The 22,636-nt window shown below is 40.6% G+C and overlaps 3 protein-coding genes across 5 annotated transcripts; 2 read left to right on the top strand and 1 right to left on the bottom strand.

Moving 5' to 3' along the window:
• Positions 1 to 1,498: 1,498 nt before the first annotated feature.
• On the top strand, positions 1,499 to 5,320 carry tapbp.1 (TAP binding protein (tapasin), tandem duplicate 1). 2 transcript variants are annotated; one of them, XM_024269499.2, is made up of 9 exons: positions 1,595 to 1,610; positions 1,744 to 1,926; positions 2,790 to 2,984; positions 3,097 to 3,345; positions 3,423 to 3,782; positions 3,857 to 4,180; positions 4,342 to 4,443; positions 4,580 to 4,608; positions 4,684 to 5,320. In XM_024269499.2, the coding sequence occupies exons 2-9, from the start codon at positions 1,866 to 1,868 to the stop codon at positions 4,690 to 4,692; spliced, it is 1,329 nt and encodes a 442-aa protein (XP_024125267.1). In that variant the 5' UTR covers positions 1,595 to 1,610; positions 1,744 to 1,865; the 3' UTR covers positions 4,693 to 5,320. The 2 variants fall into 2 exon arrangements, with proteins under 2 accessions (XP_036067684.1, XP_024125267.1); XM_036211791.1 differs by having other exon boundaries at positions 1,499 to 1,926.
• Positions 5,321 to 6,294: 974 nt separating this feature from the next.
• Positions 6,295 to 15,147, top strand: daxx (death-domain associated protein). The gene is made up of 11 exons (XM_024269498.2): positions 6,295 to 6,644; positions 8,100 to 8,364; positions 8,719 to 9,120; positions 9,241 to 9,372; positions 9,457 to 9,573; positions 9,660 to 9,891; positions 10,113 to 10,270; positions 11,336 to 11,474; positions 11,749 to 12,262; positions 12,336 to 12,465; positions 13,775 to 15,147. The coding sequence occupies exons 2-11, from the start codon at positions 8,128 to 8,130 to the stop codon at positions 13,832 to 13,834; spliced, it is 2,121 nt and encodes a 706-aa protein (XP_024125266.1). The 5' UTR covers positions 6,295 to 6,644; positions 8,100 to 8,127; the 3' UTR covers positions 13,835 to 15,147.
• A 1,907-nt stretch (positions 15,148 to 17,054) lies between these two features.
• Positions 17,055 to 22,610, bottom strand: zbtb22b (zinc finger and BTB domain containing 22b). 2 transcript variants are annotated; one of them, XM_024270836.2, is made up of 5 exons: positions 22,301 to 22,610; positions 20,836 to 21,042; positions 19,971 to 20,696; positions 19,558 to 19,833; positions 17,055 to 18,856 (listed from the first exon to the last, which is right to left on the bottom strand). In XM_024270836.2, exons 2-5 carry the CDS (start codon positions 21,031 to 21,033, stop codon positions 17,876 to 17,878), a joined length of 2,181 nt encoding a protein of 726 aa, XP_024126604.1. In that variant the 5' UTR covers positions 21,034 to 21,042; positions 22,301 to 22,610; the 3' UTR covers positions 17,055 to 17,875. The 2 variants fall into 2 exon arrangements, with proteins under 2 accessions (XP_024126604.1, XP_024126603.1); XM_024270835.2 differs by lacking the exon at positions 22,301 to 22,610 and having other exon boundaries at positions 20,836 to 21,048.
• Positions 22,611 to 22,636: the final 26 nt, after the last annotated feature.

Below are 22,636 nucleotides of genomic sequence, written 5' to 3'. Positions count from 1 at the left end.
GATGCAAAGCAGTTTTTTTTATCTTTACATTTTTTGACAGTGACTTGTCAGTTGGTTAATGACAGCCTTTGAAACTGCTGCCCTATACTACGTGTTTATGTGTTTGTGTGTATCTCACACACATCCTTACTGTTATAATATTTAACATTATTTTGACATCAAGACTACAGTGAGTCAGGTCTGCAATTATTGTGATGTTTCTCTGTATTTAATTAGTTTTCCTATTTAGCGAATGATTCAATATTAGAATAAACACAACAGTCAATGCAAAGCAATTTAGGAGGCTAAAGCAATCCAACGGGACAAACACAATTTTTCTGCCTTTTGCTAAAGAATCTTAAATTGTCAGTAAATAAACAAGTCAAAAACAGTGTTAGAAGTTATTTATATATATTAGGAATATATTACACTAGGATGTCCCTTTTTGTCATCATGAGGTATTAGAAAAAGACAAGGCAACCAAGCTGTACTTAATGCTGTAAAGTTCAAAAAGTGTATTCATAACCATAACATGTTAGTCAAGTTTTAACAACTGATTTATGTCCCCTCTTATTTAAATACTTTTCTGTAAGTTAATTATTTGAAACTGGAGGGGGTAGCCAGCCATGATGATGTTTGATGCTTTCTCTAGCGGAATAGAAAAACAAATAGTAGAGGGATTAACAACATTTTCAGCAGCATAGCTGTTGTTTTTGAGGTCATTGATAGAGCACGAGCTCCACCACTGGTGATAAGCAGCTCCACTCCAGTCTTTTTTCTGGTAAATCAGCTGATCATTCTTAGGTTTCATTTTTGTTGAAAGGGCATTCAGGTCTCCACACAAACCAGGAAACTGCACAGAGGTGTGTTTGTTATCTCATTTGCCTTTGCCAGGACAAACAGGCCTGTTGTTGTTCATGACAGCATATTTCCACTGACAGACACAACAAACAGCAAGAAAAAGGCAAAAAATTCTCAGCCATATTAGTCTGATGGGCATTTTTCTTTTAAATTTTACATAATATATTTTATTATCATTATTATTAATAATATTATTATAAACTGTACGCGGAAATGTTCCCTCTGTGGGATTAATAAAGAATTATCTTATCTTAAACATGGTTTCCACAGCTTTCATAAGGCACTGGAAAATTTCCTGAACACTTTGCTATCGTTTAAGTTAAAAACAAAATGCTAAAATAATAAATTTAGAAGTAATTTTAAAACTAAATATTAAAGTATGAGCGGTGTAAATAAGTTGTATTTATAGATTAATAACCATGTTTCCATTGTTTTTCTCCTCTTGTCCTCAGGTCACCCCTGTCCTCACAGGCTGAATTCCAATAGTAAGAATTCACAGCTTCGCCTCAACTGTTGTTTTTTTTTCTAACAGAATTAATATTAAAATAACGTCCTTAAAATATGTAATAAAAATAATTCTGATCATGAATAGAAAGTTAACATATTTTATAGATTTACATTTTAAGCAAGCTAACGTATTTAACAATCAAAGGATACGAGTAGATTGTTTTCGGACGCTTCCTAAATCTGATCGTTGTTTTATGTCTTGACGGGTGGCGCCATCTAGCGGTCTGGTGCGGGATGACTCATGTTTTATAGATTTTTTTTCTGTAAGTACGCCAATTAAATATTTGCTTTTAAACTATTAACTATGCAAATCTTGCTCCTTGCTTTTTTTTTTTTATTTATTTTTGTTTTAGTTTTATTCTTACTTGTGTGTAAAATATCTATGCTTCATCGCAGCAGGACCATGCAGGTGAAAGTGAAACTAAAGCTCTTATATTATTTTGGGGGAAAACCAGCGTCTGCAGCGATTAAAAGAACGGATGAAGACTTGAGTTAGAGGCTGTGAGACACAGACAAACATGACGGACTTTTCTACCATTTACAAACTTTCTCTGGTGGCGCTTTGGTGCTTCATTCACGGTAAGTAAACACGGTTCTGGTTTACTGCCGTAAAATGCATAAAAGTGGAATAAATCCTCCAAACAGCTCACAGCTGCTGTTGCAATATACTTTTTAAAAAACAGTTTATTCACTATTTAACATAAGAAAGAAGCAAGCTTTAACAGTAAAGCAGGACCCGCCGGTACGCGGAAGTGAACTCAATTTAATGCTTTTTTTTGGTCAAAATAATCGTTAAAAAAAATCTGATCAATATGTTTTATGAGCCGATGGTTTGCTGAATTCATAAAAACTTGAAATAAATTGCAATTATTATGCTAATGCTGATTATATGATTATTTTGACGGTGAATTACTTGAAAACGTATATTTATATATGGAGTTCGGTGGGAAAGTCAAGTATAAAAGCAAACCATTTCCTGCTATCTGTATTAGTAAAACTTATATATATATATATATATATATATATATATATTTATAACTACTAAAGGTACATTGAATACTCATGTAGTCACCAAATAACACAACTTAAAATAATAAAATAAATAAATTAGGCTTATATTATTTGAAGGTTAAAATCTCCATGTTTTTCTGTTTGTGGTAATTACTTTCTACTATATAAAAATGATTTAAACTGCAGACGAATTGATAACAAATGAACACTTAAGTGTTCAGAACTGACCACATAAACTCACTTTTACTTTTGTTTTTGTTGTGAGCTTTATTTTCACATTTTAAAACCAGCTTTTATTTCCTTTTTTTATTTTAATATAACTTTTTAGCTCTGTATTATTCCTTAGTTATAACTCTTCTTCATTTAAAAAACATGAATACATGTTATAATCTATATTCCTGTGTTCTGCTGCTCTTATCTCCCGTCTGCAGCCTCCAGCTGCAGCAGCTGCCCGCTGTTGGAGTGCTGGTTTGTTCAGGAGAAAAAGGGTCGAGGTGGAGGTTTAGCTGGAGCCACAACTCAGGAAAAAACTCTGCTTCACATCAGAAAAGATGAGCATGACGACAGCGCAGAGTCCAGCCGAGCTCCATCTGACATCAACCCTGACAGGATCTACATCATCACAGGTCAGACGGAAGATTCTTTGTTTTTCTGTCATGTTTATATCATCAGTATAATCAATCTCTGTGTGAATCAGAGATCATCTATTCCATGATGGTCACTCTGTTTCGTTCTCAGACCCCGCTGAAGCTCTGTGCCACCGCTCCTTCAACCCTCCCCGCGGCTCCATCAAGAAGCCTCAGTGTGAAGTGAACCCCTTCCTGCCGCAGCCCTGCAGCCTGGCGTGGGTCCAGTCCCTCACGGAGAAAGCCTTCAGCCCCGTGTACCTGCAGGCCGACTGGTTTTCAGCCTCCTTCACGGGCGTGGATGAGCAGCGGGGTGTTGCTACCATCACGCGAGCTCCATCAGGAACCAAGCAGCAAAGCGGTAATTTCCTGATCGTCTCTGGAACAAACGAAGGTTTGGGAGGTTTTGCTTCACGTACGTCTCTTTTCTGTCCGCAGTGATCCTGAGTCTGACCAGTAGAACCATGTCTGCTCAGGCCAGGCTGGGGGAGCCGGTTACGCTGGACTGCAGCTTCTGGGCCGACCCGTTGTCTCCTCTGTCAGAGATGGGTTTTGCCGTCGAGTGGCGGTATCAGTTCAGAGGAGACGGCCGCCTCGTTCTGGCTTATGACGGTAAGACGGACCGCCTGGCTGAGACTGTAGAGGAGGGCGCCACGCTGGACTTTGAGGCTGTGCACCAGAGAGGGAACGCATCGCTGACCCTGCTGGAGACCAAAGTTCGGCATTCTGGGACGTACATCTGCTCGGTGTACCTGCCGTACCTGCTGGCTCAGATAGCCATGGAGCTGGAGGTCGTAGGTGAGAGATTGAAAAAACTAATATAAAAGGTTCAATTGAGGAATTTTACAATCTGCTTCTTTTTTTCTTTCTAGAACCTCCATCCCTCTCCATCCATCCCTCCCCGCTCCCCCTCGCCGTCCCGGGTCAGGTTCTGAACATCCAGTGCGAAGCGTCCGGATTCGTCCCTCTCCCGGTAGACCTGAGCTGGGAGTTCAAAGGTGCGGACGGGAAGACCCGGTCCCTGGAGCCGGCGAGCATGTCAGGTCACCGGCAGGCCTGGGACGGCACCTTCAGCCAGAGCACCCGGCTGCAGCTGGACACGTCTAAGCTGGACCTGGGCAGAGGGGGGGAGCTCACCTGCGTCGCCGTTCATCGTGGAGGCACGCGGCGAGCCAGCGTGACCCTCAGTGTGATCGGTAACCTCACTTTTACCGTCAAAACAGAACATAATCTAGATTATATCAGTCACTAAAAAAGTAAACTTTTTGGGGAAAAATATGTTAACAATTGAATGAGGTTTTGTGAGTTTACTTTCAAAGCAAAAATGTTGAAAAGTATTTTGTGTTCTACCTGGAAGGGTTCAGCTCGCCGTCCATCGAGGACTCCATGGCGATGGTGGGCGTGGCCTTGGTGCTCTATGGTCTCATTAAGTTTGCCTCATGGACTTTTACCAGCTCAGGTACTAAATAACATCATGTTTCACTTAAATATGTAATACTTATAAAATGTGCAGTCATACGTTGACACAAATTTAAAGTTGTTTTTTCTATAAATCTTAAAGTCAGACTGACTTCTCTGCTCTTCTTTGTTTTTAGGATCTGATGAAGCTGCTAAATCAGACAAGGTCAGTTCACTTATTTTTTACTGTTAACGTAACATAAATTCTTGTCAATAATTTTTATTCTTTCTCTCACAACAGGATAAGTGAACGATGACAAAGGAGCAGCAGAAGTTTGTCATTCAATCATAAGGTGTCTCATATTTTTAAAGGGGTTTCATGTGCAGCTGTCCAGATCTTTGTCTTCTTTATGATACATTTTGTTCTTTGTGTGGTAGCTGGTTTGGACTTCCATTTTTACAGAGAATTGTTTGACCACACTACCTTTTTTTATGTCCTTATGTTGATACATGACATGATAAAACATGAAATTTCAGAGAAATTGTAAAAAAAAAATTTAATTTAAACTATGAACGGAGGCTGTGCTGTTTGAAGACTCCTAATGGATTTTTGAATGAGAAAAGTTGTTGTTTCACTAAAAATGCAACACGACTGTCCTTACACATAAAGTAAAGTGTGTTTGTGTAAATAGGAAGCCCAAAATGTTTGTATATTTTAGTAAAATTAATGAACATCTGTCTTTTTTTGTGTTTGCTAAAGTTATGCTGAAATATTGACAAAATTGTGGGAAAAATCTAAAAATTAAAATAATTTAAGAAGTGAATGTAATAGTGCTTTATTTGTCACTTTCAAAATGTAATTTATAATGTTTCTTTGTGTGAACTGATCTTACATTTAGGCATAATATGAACTGTCATTAAACAGGTTTAAAATACTATTTATTATGCTATACTGATGAGTTTGAATGCACAAGAATAATCTAGAATAGAGGAAAAGTGAAGGAAAAAATTGAATGAATATTATTCAAAACAGAAAATAAATTACTACCAAGAATATATACAAAAGTTATTCATTAAAAAAAGAAATAACATAATTTCAGGGAGGAAAAAAGTATATATTTTATACACAAGGTACACAAACAAGAAACTATCTTCAGTTTCCATATGTGGAGTAATATGGGTGGCATATAGATTTGAATTGGGTGAGCTGGGGATTAAAATAGAAATGAAACCAAATTAGTGTTTATACATGATAAATGAGTGTCAGATATTTCTGTGTGTATATTTATCTACATATGTAGATATATGTGTATCTGAAACTGAAAGTACACACATGAGAAAGCAAACAAGTCTATAACAGATAGTCGGTGCAATGGGTGTATTAATAAAAACGTTTTTTACTTATGCTCACTCCCTGTCAGATATTTCTGTTTTTTTTAAATTATCTTGTCCTATCTCTTCATTTAAAGCATAAGCAAAAAACAAAAACAAACAAAAAAAAAAACATTATTATTACCACTAAAGAAAAAATATAGAATGTACCTTAATAAATGTGAAAATAGGGTAGGTCTATTTAAGGTTCTAAACTACAATTTCTTAAATGTCATGTATTTTATCTTGGCAGTTTGAATGCAATCAATTTGTGTTTATTGAGTGTTTCTAACTTAATTTGTTTATTCGTTTACTTATGGGTTAATGATAACCCCATAACTATTACTATTTATACTATAATTATTAAATGTACAGTAAACTGTAAGTAAATTGAACTGTGATGTGCAGAAGAGCATTGAGAAACGCTGCAGTTCATAGTTCTGTCCACTAGATGTCCATAATGTTACTTCTACGGTTAAAAAAGATCAATAGAAAAAGATGCATCTGTTGTTGTCTTCCACACTGACCAATAGGAGACACTTTTACTGAAGCTTTCCTCTTTCCACCAATGAGAGGCCTTGACGTTGCTCTGAGTGTCGCGGGCACATTTTCGGTTTCTAGCAGATCGCGTAGCTAAGTTTACGAGCTTTAAATTAGCAAAAAGTCTTTACTTTCAGAAAACCGCGTCCATGAAGTATTGATAACTTTAATTTCGGGTATTTTTGTAACCCGGAAATAATGCCGTTCTTTCTATATTCTATTTGGATTTACAAGAAAAAGTTACAATAGCGGCTGTTGCTAATCTTAGCTTAAAAACTGTTGTATTTCGGATGCGTTCTTGAACAGCGTTCCGTTTAAACGTTCCTACCAGAAACAGATCCGGAATAGAAGGTGAGTGTTTCGCTGATATTCACTCAGTCATGTTCGTCAGAAGTAATCTCGTTATTTGCTATGTTTTGTGGTCAGGTTTTTCTCCCCTTTGTTTTCTATTGGATTTAGATTCTCCTTCGCTCTTTTAAAACTAACGTTGACCGGAAATAATTTGTCTGAAACCAATTTGGTGAAAAAAATTAAATAAAAATGTTTAAATCAGTAGACAAAGTAAACCATAAGGCTAGTGAGGCTTTATTAATTTAAACGTACATGCATACGTATTTAACAGTTATTAGACATCAGTCGTGTTGTTTGTTGTCGAGCCATTTTCCATCATTCTCTTGCATCTCGTACACAAAAACTTGAAACCTAAGTTCAGTTTCTTTAGATCAGTCAACAAAAGTGTCATTTCTTTATCTACGTCTCTGTATTTTCGGGTCATCACTTGCAACCTTGTCGACGATTATTACTGCGTTGTTTCTTTCTTTTTTTAAATTAATCTCGGAGATATTTTATAATCATGTTTCAGAGACTTTTGATTCACTTTTGTCCCATCAAATATAGTGTTGTATATCTTTCCCTCACAGCATCTCAAAATATGGCCGATTGAGATTTTTATGCAATAAATATGCCACTAACTTTGTGGCAATACAATACAGTTCTATCATTTTACCTTAGTAATAAATGCAGTCTAGATATTCATTTGGCATTTAAAGCTATAAAGGAAAATGCTTTTTAACAGATTTTTTTTTCAGCAACAAAAACAAAACTTCTTTGGGATAACATATTCAAACATTATAACCTGCGTTTGAGACATTTTATTCTGTTCTTTGTGGTTAACAAAAGTATCAAAATAATTGATTTGGGCATTGTTAGAAGTGCTGTGAAAATAGAGGGAAGGTTTAGTGCACATAACTCTCATCCCAGGCTAACTAATCCGATTTGGTAGAATGAACATCTCTTTGTTTGCATCACATGTACAGAATAAGGAAGAGACACTGAAAAAGTCAGCCAGAAACCCATCTTTTTTACTTCCCGATCAATTTTATACCTCTTTACCAAATTAATTTAGTTTGTATCTGGTTTTCAACCAATACGGCTGTTACTCTCAGTACTATATTGTTTTTTTGTATCTGTATCTTTAACATCCATAATCAGATATCATTGAAAAACAACTTTGGTGTAATTCATGGTCGGACTCTATGAGTTTGGTTTTAAACATTTAAAATAGCATAAACCAATTAGTAATACATTATTTTATGTAAATTGATATTTAAGGGGAGCCCTAAAATGATTATTGGCTGGGTTCTGTAACCAGGACTAAACAGTAAGAATTAAGTTGCAAAAATATTTTCTACTACTGAACCCCATATTTACCATTATATGAACCAACGGTCTGCTATAAATTCTTATTTTAATCCTTCCACGTCATTGTACCTTTAGTCAATAAGATCGTGTTCTTCCTGTGTGCAGATTTACAGCAGAATCCTTAAGGGTTTAGATGGCGGTGGCTCCTGCCTCAATGGGAGATGAGATCATAGTTCTGGATGAAGACAACGAGGAGAGTCCTCAGCCCTCTATCTCTGCTGCAACTCCCTCCTCTAAGCATGGATCCAGAAACGCCTTACCGCCCAAACGCCAGCAGCAGGTGGCCACGCACGCCACCAAGTCCCCTCTCGTCTCAGGGAAGAAGGAAGCTCAGGTTCTTCTAACAGAAAATCAGAAACTGTTCTCTGAGGTGAGCTGCTTTCAGGTTTTTGTTGTGTACTTATTCTCTTTTTTACTTTGACTGAGAAAATATTGTTGATATCTACTATTTTTCCCTCATTATTTTGTGATAAAAATGTGTTTTTTTCTGCTTTAGATTATATTGTTTAAAACATTTAAGATTTCTTTGTGTTAAATTGTTTTGGAAGCCCTTACAGTTCACCTGTTTGACTGTCTCTGTAAGTTGCAATAAAGACATTTTAATAGTTTTTTTAGTTTGTAAAAGTCTTATGAAGGTGTAAAATGAAAGGTGTGTTAATCTGCATGTTACTACACTAAACGGAAAGCATCTTCAGTGTTTGATTCTCTCCCTTCTCTCCTGTAGTTTGTGAAGCATTGCTCTTCTCACACCAAGGAGTGCCCGGAGGTCCTGGAGTACCTGCACCTGAAACACTCTAAGACGTCTCCAGAGTTTCTGTCCTCAGTGGAGTTCAGGAACTCTCTGAAAGGATGTTTAACTCGCGCCCAGAACAACCGCTCCAAAACTTTTGTCTTCATTAACGAACTGTGCACGGTGCTCAAGCAGCACAGGGATAATAGGAGACTGACTCTCTCTAAGGCGGCGTCCTCTACCTCAACATCAGCTTTTGTACATTCTACCTCCGATCCGCTTAGCAGCGAGAAGAGGAGCGAAGAAGAGCAACCTTCTACTTCTGGGATAAAGGAAGACAACAAAGAGCAGGATCAAAAAGAGGAAAAAAGAGCCCAAAGGGCCTCAAGAAAACAGGTTGGTACAGGGAATAAACCTTAAAAAAAGGTCAATTTAATCCTTTAGTTATTTATTTTAATTCTTAAAATAAAAAGTAAGATAACAGACTAATTTAAGGAGCACATTTCTCCCTCTCAGATCGCGTACTTGGAGAATCTCTTAAAGGTTTACAACGATGAGATCTTCCGTCTACAGCAGACTGAGCTGAGTCTGAATGACTTGGAAGCTGAAGACTCCATATACATCCAGGAGCACAAGCTCAAGCGAAAGGTCCCATGCACATCTGATTGTGAAAAAATGGTAAAACTGTGATTTGTTGTAGGCGTCCATGACTATTTTTGTCTCCTTTTCCAGTTGATGAAGATCTACGAAAAGCTGTGTGAACTAAAGGGCTGCAACACGTTAACAGGCCGAGCCATCGAGGAGAGGATCGAGTACAAAAGCACTCGATACCCTGAGATCAACAAGAGAGTGAGCTGGCGGCTTTGAAAGACTTCCTAAATATCCGGGAGAAATATCCTCACAGTTCCACATTGTTTTTCCCTCTTTTTTTTCAGATTCAGCGCTACATCAACAGTCCCGAGGTGCAGCAGAACCCTCCGGATTATCAAGACATCCTCCAACAAGTTCTGCGTGCCAACCAGCGCCACAACCTGTGCTTGAGCAGAAGTCATCTGAACCAGATCGCTCAGGAGGCCTTCAGAGAGACGGGCAACCTCCTGCAGCGGCGACGACTTAACGACATGTTTTACAACTTTGGCTCTCACCTCACAGACAGCTACAAACCCAGTGAGAATCCCACCCGGAAAAAATCCCACTAAAAGGGACCTTTTTGCTTTTCATCTTTTCCAACTGGTTTATAAATTCAACCCAATTCTTACAAAAAAACCTAAAAAATCAGTTGTTACACACTCCTCCTTGTGTATTAAGTTGCATAAGATTCATAAGTCAAGTCTCTGTGGTACAAACGCTCTAAAGTTTTAAAGCTAGTTCTCGTCTTTTGTTTGAAGCTTCAGACCCGGCGCTGTCAGACCAGTCTCTGCAGCAGAAGCTGCGGTCCAACCGAGAGGTCGCCATGTCCCGCCTGGAGGAAGTCATCACTAAATACGCCGTCAAGCAAGAAGACGTAGAGGAGCTGGAGAGGCTGAAACGACAGGGCAAAGATACGGTGAGGAAAGACAATTTCACATCTATTTAAAGTAATGAAACAGAAACTTTATGAACAAATGTTTTCAGTCAGGAATGAAAAAGTTGTTATTTTCCGGAGTAGACTTTGAAAGTCCCAAAAAGTGCACAATAAAAAACATTTATAAGTCACACTTTTGGGAGAAAAGTGCAAAGCCCAGCGTAATGCTGCGTTCACACCGTTTGCCATTCAAGCGTCAAATTTTCGTCTCCATCGGCAGCAAACTAGTCTGAACACTGATGCTCCTATTTCTTGGAAGGCTTAGATCACTCTAACACTAACAGGTTAAGTGAACTGATCTGCAAGGTGGGGGAAGTGGTGGAAGTTACCTTAGAAACGGTAACGGAGAAACAGATGTGAAGTATTCTGGATAACTCTGCCCATCCCCTCCACCTTCTCCTGGAGACTAAGACTCCTCATAAGAAGAACTTATTGACTGTATTGTAAAAAGCTTTTCCCCTCTATTCTTTATTCTTCATCTGCCTGTGTAAAAATGGAGTGACAGGAGCTCTGCTGTGAATGCAATTTCTCCCTCTTTTTTCGATGACCATCAAATTTGCGCCTGCTCCCTCTTTTGACAAATCAAATCCAATTATTGCCCAAAAATGTGTTCATAAACTAGATGCTGCTGCTGTGCTGCCTTATAAACTGGATGACGGCGGTTTCTGCTGTACTTCCGTGTCTCTGTAAACTGGTTTGATGAATTGCTGTCCCGACTGCGATTCTTCTTCTGCTTTTTTGTCAGTAGCACATAAAGATACACACAATGGCAGTGTTCTTCAACTGTTGTTAGTGGGAAAATAACAGATGAGCCCATTTACGATTTAAAAATCACTAAGAAGTTGCACCTGAGGATAAGTCACACCTTGGCCAAATTATGCAAAAAATACGGCAATCCGTGAAGCGTAACAGGAGGAAAAACTTTCTTTTTTTAAGTTTGACGCTGAACTTTTCCGACTTCAGCAAAAATGGTTAATCAGGATGAGAAGTTGGACTCTTCTCGCTCATCTGTTTTCTTCCCCGTCTTAACTTCTTTCTCATTTTCAGGCAAACAAAGAAGTCAAGACAAAAGTAACAAACGGAGTGGCGGAGGAGGAGGAGGAAGAAGAGGACGACGAAGACGATGAATCCTCAGACCCTGACATCAAAGACGAGATTGAAGCCAGCACTCAGCAGGGGGGACCAGGTCAGACCAGAAGTAGAGAATTCACATCATCTTTGGAGAAAGAGCGTGAAGCTGCTCTGAAACGGCTTCCTTTTGATTTGAAGCATCAGGATCAAAGCTTTAAGGTTAAGACAAACAGGCTGCTCAGGATGTGGGGGTTGGCCCCGTCTGTCCTGCAGGAGAGCGGTGGGCGGGGCTTCCATAAAACTGAACGTCTCTGTGAATTTCAAATGTGATTTGTGTAAATGATCAGAAACGAGAAGAGAGGATTGATTATCTTGTTTGCCTCCTGCAGATGAGGACGATGATGATGATGGAAACGAGGCGGAGAATGCGAGTGAAGGCGACAACAAGGAGGAGCAGGCAGTCGAGCGCTCGCCCGACGTGTTTGAAGATGAAGAGGAGCCCACCGCAAATGGAAGTCCTGCCTCGGACGAAACAAAGTCTCAAATCTCTCCGATCTCTGACATGTCGTCTCCTCAAAGCCCCGCCCACTTTGAGCCCACGCAGGAACACGGCGAACAAGCTTTGCTCAACGGGAACTCCGATCCACCCCAGGAGCCCACAGACTCCTCCAAGCAGGTTTCTCCTGCGTTTGAGGCGACCCACCAAAGCACAGAGGAGCCCTCCCGGGTCTCTGGGGAGAAATCCTCGACTGAGCAGCAAACCGCGGAAAAGTGTGACGCTCAGACGACCAACGGCATATCGGCACTCCCCAGTACCAGAACGACACGGAGCCAGAAGAGGAAGAGGGAGGAAACGATGCTGGAAAACTCCAAAAAGACAAAACTCATAATAAGCCATGACAGGTGAGGATGCTCTGATGGAAGATGGAGGAAACATTTTTAAGATGGTGACATTTGTCTCGCTCCTCTTCCTCAGTGAGGCCGACATTTCTCTGGATATGGGCGTCTGCAGTTCTCCACACCACGAAGTGTCGTTTAAGGCAGAAACTCCTTCCAAAAGGCCGGGCAGGAGCTCCCCGTCCACACCGCCCCCCAAGAAGAACAAGGTGGAGAGAAAATGCAAGAAGCTTTTAACAACTGTTTATTATCAAGTTTGGGCCTTTTTAAAGCTAATAATGATCTCTGTGCTGGTGTGGTAAATGAAAGAGGAGGATGAAGGCGGAGGATTCTCTCTATCTAAAAAAGTGATCCCAAACATTTTGTGGGTCACCGACCAGCTTAATGTTGGACTATATTTTCTGTGGTCCACTTCCTGTTTGCAGAAAAATAATTGTTTAAATTAAAATGTTCCTGAGATGTAGTTTAAAGAGTCAGAAAATGCCTGCAGATGTTTAGAGACAATAGAGACTCAATGGAACAACGTTTTAAATGTAATAAAGGAAACACTGCAGGGTCATCATGGCATTTTAACAATCGTAACACAATCCAGATTTAGATTATCTTTCAAGGCAAAAGTTGAACCTTTTTCTCATGTCTTTCTCTTTAACACAGAGGAGTATTTTCTTGTGCCAAAGTTACAAGTTTCTGCAAAAAAGAAATCAATTTTTAAAAATCTTTTAAATCTTCATCTTCTGTGAAACATTTGTTAAAACTTGTTTTTTTTCTCCTAGTTTTGTGTAGTGTAAGTGTGATGCAGATTTTCCTTTAAAAGTGGAGGCTAACATGCGGACGCCAACTTTAGCCTCATCCGACTCCTACAAAATAAAATGAAGGTGTCTGAAACAACTTAAATCCAGATTTCTTTTATTTTGAAGTCAAATGATTTTTTTCAGAATTTCCAAAGAGGTTTATTCTTTTATGAACTTCAAGTTTTTATTTGTTGCTACTTTAAGAAGGAAGTGGATGTATTTATGACATGTGACGAACAAATTGACATACGCTAAGAGGATGTTCTGGTACATTTCTAAAATAAACTTCCTTCAGAATCAGAAATTAGGCAAAACGCAAATAATTTAAGTTACTACATGTGTTTTTTTTTCTGTGGCAAAAGTGACTTTGGAGGTTTAGAACCACTGCCTTAAAGGGAGCAACTAAAATGCAAAGAAGTTTGCTTTATAAATTTCACTTTACAAACATTAAAAATAAAGATTTCACCATTTCTCTCAGGAGCCTGAAGTCATTGAAAATGTTTGGATTTTTGAGTTTTCTTTGTTTGAAAGTACATGAAGTTCAAATAGCTTTTGACATTTTAATGGAGGCTAAAAATAAAGCTAATTTAAATGGAGACTTTGCATAATGCTCCTGTTTTCTGACAGGAGCATTTTTAGGGGATTTTTAGTCGAATCCAGAGTGTCTTTATGCTTGAAAAAGTTCCTTCTGAGCAGTAACCACGGTAACCGTATCTCTGTTTTTCAGGTCAACGTGGCGACCCAGTGCGACCCCTGTGAGATCATCGTCCTCTCCGACTCGGACTGATGCCAGCACTTCACCGGCGCTCCATAGACATTATTTCCCGGAGAGTTTCCGTCTCTGGAGTTGAAGAAGATGATTTCTTCATGGAGGCACTGACATTTGCAGCTTTCAGACTGGTCACTTAAAGTCTCTGTGGGGTGTTGACTCTAGTATAGACCCTCACACAGATTAAACAGACTGGTCAGTGTGTGGCTGTCACGAGTCAGCTCGTCAATGATTTGTTAATATGCAGCTCTCATGTTCTCTGATGGAGCTCTGTTCTCTGATTGTTGTGTACTATAGGATCATTTTGTTTATTTGCTGTTGTTGACTGTGAGTTGTTGGATGGTTGGTGCTGCTGTCAGAACAGACAGCTGGAACAAGCACTCGATGCTAGAAATCTTAAGCAACTTTTAGAATAGAAAAAAAAAACACAGGAAAAAAAAAGAAAAATTCAGTTGATAGAAAATCAATGATCAAGCTTCCAAAGATTAATCTTAGGAAATAATTCACCTCATTATGAAGCATTTTCTGACATGTTTCTTTTGTTAAATGTTTGGATGACATGTTTACCGTCGTGACACTGCCCTCTGCTGGCCGCTCTGCACAGCCAGGTTTATTCATTCGAACTGAACCAAAAAAAAAGCTTCAATTTTTGGTTGTTTTTTGAGGGATTTCTTCTAACACATTCCTACATAAAAACACCTGCAGATAATTCTGTCTTTGATTATTAAAGGAAGACTAACAACAAAAGCATTATTTTCAAAGAAGCTTCAGAATGAAAAAAATATTTTTTTTTACGACGAATACAGGGATGACCCATCAGTTTATGCCCCAAAACATGCTAATCACAAGGCAGAATAGTCACTTAGTCAATACTGGAGCAAATGGCATCAATAAAGCTACAATCCCTTCAAATATTTGATAAATTGTAGATGTTTTTTCTCTGTAGAGACATTTCAAGATGATGGACTTCCTGTCCTATCCCTTATTTTCATGGATTTTATACGATGAGTGAAATTATATTTTTTTGGGCGGGGGGGGTAAAACTCTTCTCAGAGTTTTTTTTGAATATGTTGATCTGAACATTTTGCTTTTTTTTGTTCTAGTTTCATCTTTCACTGAATTAAATATTTTGGTTTTGAAATAAAAAACGTTTTGATATAGGAGCTCCGGTCCTTTTCTTATTCAAATGTTTGATGGTTTTAGGGGGATTGGATTTATTGTTGAGTCCTGTACTTTCAAGCTTCATTTTCTCTGTTAAATCCTGACACAAATATCAGATTCATTTAAGAAAAATGTTATTTTCTATCACTAGATAAATCTGTTTTCAATTATGTTTGTGTTGGTTTTTATTTCATCTTTTAAATTTAATAAACCAAAAACATTTTTTTTCTTTTTTAAATCTTAGGTTTTAACATTTTTTATTAATTCCATTAAAGAATTTAATATGACTTAATAATCCTTATACTAATATACTAATACTCTAGAATACAAGTGATGACCCATCAGAACCGGTTGTGTTTGTGCAGAATTGAACCGTGAACTGTAAGTTCTTCACCGAGGCTGGATGTATACATGGGCCGTAAATGCCCCAAATGCAAAAATCCACAATTAACTAAAGTAATATTAATTAAAAAAAATAAAAGATTGACCGGCAGACAGATGGACATCAAAAACGATAAATGTAGCCTCAGGAAACAAACCAACACCCTGCTTGTGCCTGTCCCAAGCCCGGTCATTGAGGAGAGGAGTAGTGCAGATCAGATAGATCAAAGGAGAACATAGATAGATGAACTTATATAATGATAACATGGTTTTAATGCATTATAGAGGCTTGAAAGGATAAGACACCCCCAGACCTAACAACCCCCCCCTCACTGATGTTCTTCTTGCACCTCATAATGGGGCTGGCCGGGTCCAGAGCTGCTCTTCACTCGTGTTACTTTCATTCTTTAAATCACAGCTCTCCATGAGAGATTTTCATCTCTTTTCTGTTCACACAAATGTGCTTCTCATCAAAAACCTTCAAACTGATCCAGAACAGACCCTCAGATGTCTCCCTGTGGGACATTTCAACCTCATGGCTCTTTGAGGCCAAATCAAACTGATTCACAAACTCACCCTCCACTGTGATGCATTATTCCTCATAATTAACGTTGGCTCCTGACTCACTCACTGTATTTTTATTGTTATTTTCAGTCACAAACAGTACAATTCTTTCATCAGAATTAATATTCTAAAACACAACTTAAAATGACAAATGACAAAACTAACTTTATGGGGCACAAAAAGATGTCTTTCTTCATGAAGGATAACAGAGATATTCGGTTTTATGGGACTAAAGTATCAACTGAAGCTGAAGTCCCACTGAAGGTAGAACCGAGTTCTTCAAGAGAATTTGATTTAGTTACTTTTGACTAAAAGTTGTTTTTCTGTTCATTTCTTTAAATAAACAGAGGGCTAATGGTAGTAATTGTATTTCTCCTGAATCTGCTTAGTTTAATTAAGGTGTGTTGAGTCATTTTGTATTAATCAGGTTGTATGTGTTGTTTTCTATAAACTGAGTTTATTTAAACTCTTTCGTGACTCAACTACATCAACTACATTTTTTTTCTCTTTTTGAGGAGAAAAAATGTATTTTTCACCCCATAAAGTTAGTTTTATCTTTATATATATAAATATATATTCCTTATTTCTGATCTCGGAGCAGCTCTGTTACAACGTTTAAGAAAACCAAGAGCACATTAATACAAGTTTTAAACTTTCACATGAATTGACAGAAGATTTGTGGATATTCTGGATTACACCAGCAATGTTCTTTGATTCAATTAAAATAAATGGGTTTTTGTTATTGTTGCATTTCATATCAATCATCTTAAATAAGCCTAAATGGTTAAAAATGTTGTAAAATATAACGTTTTTACAATTATCCATTGGCGTTAAAACTTCTCACATCCTAGTAGAGTAACCGCAAATGTTGTTCAGTCTTCAGTTATTATTTATAAGACCAAAACCACTCCAAAAGCTTAGAATTTGACGCTTTTTTTGTTTAAAGCGCTGATGAACAACTTTAACATTAAAACAGTCGTGCATAAATTTGGACAGGATTAAGAATAACTCAAACATAATCTGAGTAGATTATGTGAATGTGACTTTTTAACATACAAAAATAACTATTTTAATGTGATTTAAACTTAGTGTTTTTCCATGTTTATGTCTGAAGTCATGACTAACATCCAAATAAGTGAAGTAAAGCATTTATTGAAATCCTTTTCACAGATTCATCATCATATATTCAGTTAGCAGAAACATTTGTACCAAACTGGTTTTAAGAAAAAGAATCGTCCGTTTCTTTTCATTTCTGCTGGAATCTGAACAGATTCTCTTGTTGGTTTCCTTCTGGAATGATCAGGATCAATCTTGTTTCTGCTTTTTTACCCCAGGATAAATAAAAACTCTTCTCCATCGAGCAGTGAGGTCATGTTGGTGTCTTTAAGGAAACGTTTGTGCACAAAAGCTACGAGGCTCCGAGTACCTGTGAGGAAACAGATCAGCAACACATTCACATTATCTCTGAATTTAAAACAGGATCCAACACTGAAACATCTTTCAATGTCTGATGAGATCGGTATATTTCTACATATTTACAGCGAGGATTATGAATAAACTCTGAATAAAATAAAAAACAAGCAGCTTCTGGAATGTTCCGGACGTTAGAAACACATTTCATTTATTTAGACACTTGGCAAATCTTAGTTTTGACTACAGATGCCGATTTTCTCTTTTGTTGATGCTTCAACAGAAATAAAAATGTTCTTTTTTTCTTTAAATATTTGGCTTTCTTGTTAGAAACACACAGAACAGAGACGTATAAACATTACAGATTAAATCTACAGCAGGTCCATGTTCATGAGGTCACTTTTCTTTGAATCATTTAGGTTTCTGAAACTCCACAGGTTCAAGTCCATCGAAGGCCTCAGATTCAAACTGTCTTGTAACAAAGTGCAGATTTTTTTTGTTTTAGAGTTTCTTGGATCTGGAGCTTCCTCTCAGAAGACGCTTTTAAGTTACGCTGCTTTCACCGGCGCTGACTTCACACATATCTTCATCTCCTCGACTCAACCCGAGTCCGAACATCCCGGGTCCTTCATCCTGACCTGGACTGTGGGAGGGAACCCCCAGCAGCACCCCCGCGGCGGCCATGTTGCTACGGGTGCCTCCTGCGCTGTGCTGCTGAGCTGAAGCTCCGCCCCTCGTCCCTCCTCCCAGCATCCCTCCCTGACCTCTTTCTCCTGCAGACAGGAGGAGGTGAGGGGAGGAAATCAGGTCGTCCTCTCCGCCTCCTCTCCTGCCCCCGTCACTGCTGGCCCCGCCCTCCCCGCTCTCGCCCCGCCTCTCGCAGTGGGAGCGGTGCCTCATGAAGCTGTCACGCCACATGAACTTCTTCCCGCAGCCGAGGCAGTCGTACGGCTTGAGGCCGGTGTGCGTCTTCATGTGCTCGGTCAGGTGGTGCTTCATCTTGAACTTCTTGGCGCAGACGGGGCAGTGGAAGGGCCGCAGGTCCAGGTGCATGTTGATGTGACGGTCCCGCATGCTCTTGTGGGTGAACGACTTCCCGCAGTGACACATGAACACTTTGGCGGAGCCGCCAGCGCCGCCGCCACCGCCAGCCCCCACCCCCCCACTGTCAGACCCATCTACGCCCAAACCACCCTGCAGGTGGACCACGCCGTGCTCCAGATTGGGACTTTTAAAAGAGGCTCCTCCTCCCATCACTCCCCCTGCCACCCCCAGAGGAGAGGTCGCAGAGTCCAGGGGGAGTCCAGAGGCCTGGCTGTACAGGAGGATCTGGTTCCCCTGCATGTCCAGTGGGAAGAGCTGAGCGCGGGCCGAAGAAGCATTCTGGACCTGACCCAGCAGGGCTGACACGGCTCGGTTCTGGTTCTGACCCGAACCGCTGTCCTGAAGGTGCTGGGCTAAAGTCTGCTCCATCAAACTGCCCTCAAACTTGAAGAAGTCCTCTGAGGACTGGCAGAAGTCCACCTACACAGAAACAGAGTTAAATATGAAATAAATCCATAAAAATAATATTTAATCACAAATATGTAATTTGCAGGTTGGTGGAAAAAATAAAATTCCATATTTTTAAATAAAACGAGGTTGTAAGCTGAACTTTATTTGCACATCTGACTCTCTGTCTCCCTCTAGTGGACACACCAAAAACAACCTCAGGGAATGGAGTGATATGGATGGTGTTATAACATATTAATCAGGAGAAGAGAACAAAATTAAAGCTTAACACATTTCCAAAAAATCTGACCTACATAGATAGCTGAAAGCTTTAGTTTGACTAATTTAAATTTTTCTGGCAAAAAAAAAACAAATCAGGTTCTGAAAATTCCTGTTCCGTCTGCAGATCAGAACTCCAATAAATCTAAAATTAGTTTAGCAAAAATCTTCAACTTAGACTGTTCATGAATGGTTTCAAATTTCTCTATAGAAGTTGAATTTTAGTTAATTTAGCACTACCCTAAACCATAATCTCATTCATGTCAATCCCTACTTAAAAAAACAAAAAAAAAAACAAACAAAAAAAAGCTTATAAACTGAACTTTATTTGCACAATCTGGCTCTCTGTCTCCCTCTAGTGGACACTCCATAAACAACACCACTGTGTTCTATAAACAGACTGCCTTCAATTGGTTTTGGAGTTATTATAATGTCATCAGTGCACGCCCAATCACCTGAGAGTCCATGTCGCCCTCAGCTCGACCCCCCAGCTCAGCCGACAGGCTCCTAACGTTGGAGATGTTGAAGTTGCCTCTCTCCCGGGCCAGCTCAATCTCTCTCTCCTCCTCTTCCTCCTCATCTTCTCCACCCTCCTCCTCCTCCGACACCACGATCAGGTCGTCGTCCTCTGTGCGCTCAGTTTTCACCACCACCCACTGTTTGCGGGGCATGATGCTGGGCTGGCTGTAGGTGGGGCGTTTCTGCAGAGGCAACGCTGCGTCCTCGCCATCCTTTGATTAGAGTTTAATATAAGTGTCAAAACTATTTGTAGTGAGTAAAAGCAAACTGAATTTTTTTTCAACTAAATAGTTTGAATGAAGAAAAAAAAAGTTCTACAGGTGTTTCTGTACCTGCTTGACCTTCTCACCTGATAAGAAGACACGCCGAAGCTGTCGCTGACCCCCACCTCCTGCTCCGACACGGAGCTCATCTTCTTCCTCCTGCCACTGCCTCCTCCTCTTCCTCTCTTCCGCTGATGGTAAACTTCCTCCTCCTCCTCCATGTCCTCCTCCTCCTCCTCCTCCTCAATGAGGAGGGCCTCTTCCCCGCCGGATGGGGTGCAGTAGCTGGGGGTGTTGCTGGCTCTGCCTCCATCCACTGCAGACCCCGCAACAGCCGCTCCGCCTCCCCCAAAGCTGCTCCCGTCTCGGGGGCTGAAGTAGTTGGTGCTGCTGGGAGACTGGCTCTCAGTCACCAGCGGCTGGCTGGGGGGGTTGGCGGCCTGCTGGGGATCATTGGACTCACCAGCCCGTCTTGGGCTGACGCCGCTTGGTCCACCTGCAGCTCTGCTGGCGTTGCTGCTGCTGCATCCCGGGTTGGCAGATCGTTCACCTCCACCTGCTCCTTCTTGCACGGCCCCGCCTCCACTACTGGCCCCCGCGGCGGTGGCGGCGGCTCGGCCCTCTTTCAGCAGCTCTGTGCATTTGTCCACGATGTGCCACATCTGCAGGACGCTGCCAACGGTGAGGTAGTTGACGATGTCGTCGCGCAGCATCCGCAGCCGACCGGTGTAGGCGCAGCTCAGCACGCTCTCGAATGCGAGTGGGTCCATCACCGCCGGGATGGAGACTGTGGACATGTTCTTCAGGAGAACCTGGAGGCCGGAGTAGACACTGATCAATCTATCATTTCTCTGTTCAACAGTTCGGATGTTTTAGAATCAGATTTATAATAATTAAATTGTAAATGGAAGCACACGTTTGCAGCAGAGGAAATCCTTCGGTAGCTCTCACCTGGTCATGGAAATATGGCGAGGATGCAGCCAGAACGCAGCGGTGGGCCTTAAACACCTGTCCCTGGACGTGGATGGAGAGGTCACAGAGGCTGCCGTCCTCCCTCTGCTGGTTCAGGCTCTCCAGCACGGAGGTCTGAGCGGCGGGGAAGCTCACCTGCACCACCGAGGCGTCCGAGCTGCTGCTTCCCACCTCCATCAGCGGCCGCTGCATGAGTGGAAGAGGAGCTGGCGTGAACCTCAGCAAAACAGACACCGGCGTCACTCAGCTGAAACTGTTAAAGCGGTCTTTTAACTAGGATTATGCTGTTTTTAGACTTTTTTTTTTTTTAAAGTGTGTCATTTTCTGGGACATAGTTTCTGCAGAGAAGTGGAAGTCCTCTGAATTGTGGGTAAGCTGTCCCAACTTCCCATCATTCATCTTACAGCACCTCACACCCCCAACATAACATTACCGCTGTAAAAATGTAGATGTAAGCTCAGATTAGAGAAATGAGGACGTACATGGATCTAGCCGTCTGCAAGTGGATGTATACAGTATTCTCTATATGACAAAAATATTTTGTTTCAAATGAGATTTTTTCATCTGCTCCTGATTCAAATCGATTTGAATACAGAATTACTCAGAAATGCAATCTTAAGCTTATTTTTTTGTAAAAATTGTCCTCCATCATCAGAAAAATGTCACAAGAACATGATAGAAACACAAAATGTTTACCTTTAGCTCTTATAGTCACTTTAATAATAAAAATCGGGATGGCCCCCGAAATCCCAAACAAATTGATCTGCAAAATGTGGAGAAATTGAATCACCAGAATTAATTTTCGATGCACATTAATGTTTTGATTTGACTCCATTCATCAAAACAGATAATAATTGGGAGAAGAGCACAAAATTTAAGCTCAACATGTTTCTGAAGTCAGAGCTGCACAGTTTGGCTCATGTATTTGCATTTTTTCTGACAAAAATAACTTGCCAGGTTCTGAAAATTGCCGTTCTGTCTTCAGAATAACTGCAGTCAACTTTACTCTGTTCACATGTAATCTGAAGTTTCTCTCTACGAGTTGAATTTTAGTTAACCTAGCACAAGCCCAAACCATAATCAGTCCACCCTCGTGCATGTAAACAAGCTTGTTTTGCATCTAAATCCTAACAATCCCTGCATGTCGTTTTGACTGGAAAACATCCATGTGAAGGTATCTCCACCAGAATCCATCAGACCTGACAACAACACTATCAGAACCTGGTACCAGCCAGCAGCGAGGACACACGCACGCTCCAGGCTCCAAAAACTAAGCTAACTTCTGCCGCAGAAAGCTCGAGCAGCTGTCGGAGTGTTCGGCCTGTCGGTGGTCTGACAGCCGCCGCGTCCACAAACCGTCAGGCTACATATGTGTCGTTAGCACTGCGGCTAGCACCGAAGACAGGGCGCCCTCGCCAGCAGCCGCCGACGACGTTTAGCTCACCGTTCCGGCTGACGCTTCAGGCGTGAAAGGTCCGGCCTGCGGGCGACAAGAAGGCCGAGTGTCCCGCCGCGGCGCGCAGGGCTCCGGGGTGGAGGAGCATGTTCACTCCGTGGCTCCGTTCCTTCGCATCCCCGCTACGGCAGACGGACGGACGGAGACGCGGCGCCTTTAATGGGATTCCAGACACTCGAGCGCACGAGCCAGACAGTTGGGCCGACAGAAAATATCTGACCGGGGGTGTCGCCGATGTGGACGATACCAACACTGTATACGGGGATTTATGTATGTTTATTAAACGGGCGCAAACAGATTCCTAATTTTCCAACAACTTCAATC

The sequence above is a fragment of the Oryzias melastigma genome, linkage group LG5 (assembly GCF_002922805.2).
Source record: "Oryzias melastigma strain HK-1 linkage group LG5, ASM292280v2, whole genome shotgun sequence".
Taxonomy (NCBI): Eukaryota; Metazoa; Chordata; class Actinopteri; order Beloniformes; family Adrianichthyidae; genus Oryzias; species Oryzias melastigma.
Note: the sequence above shows the minus strand (reverse complement) of the source record. Positions and strands in the feature narration are given on the sequence as shown.

What these genes read in the sequence shown, in the direction of transcription:
- tapbp.1 (XM_036211791.1), top strand. Translation starts at nt 1,866, where the DNA reads ATGACGGACTTTTCTACCATTTACAAACTTTCTCTGGTGGCGCTTTGG. An exon ending in AGGAACCAAGCAGCAAAGCG is followed by an intron (nt 3,346 to 3,422) that starts GTAATTTCCTGA and finishes TTCTGTCCGCAG; the next exon opens with TGATCCTGAGTCTGACCAGT. An exon ending in CATGGAGCTGGAGGTCGTAG is followed by an intron (nt 3,783 to 3,856) that starts GTGAGAGATTGA and finishes TTTTCTTTCTAG; the next exon opens with AACCTCCATCCCTCTCCATC.
- daxx (XM_024269498.2), top strand. Translation starts at nt 8,128, where the DNA reads ATGGCGGTGGCTCCTGCCTCAATGGGAGATGAGATCATAGTTCTGGAT. An exon ending in ACCCTGAGATCAACAAGAGA is followed by an intron (nt 9,574 to 9,659) that starts GTGAGCTGGCGG and finishes CTTTTTTTTCAG; the next exon opens with ATTCAGCGCTACATCAACAG. An exon ending in CTCATAATAAGCCATGACAG is followed by an intron (nt 12,263 to 12,335) that starts GTGAGGATGCTC and finishes CCTCTTCCTCAG; the next exon opens with TGAGGCCGACATTTCTCTGG.
- zbtb22b (XM_024270835.2), bottom strand. Translation starts at nt 21,048, where the DNA reads ATGCAGCGGCCGCTGATGGAGGTGGGAAGCAGCAGCTCGGACGCCTCG. An exon ending in TCGGCGTGTCTTCTTATCAG is followed by an intron (nt 19,834 to 19,970) that starts GTGAGAAGGTCA and finishes CTCTAATCAAAG; the next exon opens with GATGGCGAGGACGCAGCGTT. An exon ending in AGGGCGACATGGACTCTCAG is followed by an intron (nt 18,857 to 19,557) that starts GTGATTGGGCGT and finishes GTTTCTGTGTAG; the next exon opens with GTGGACTTCTGCCAGTCCTC.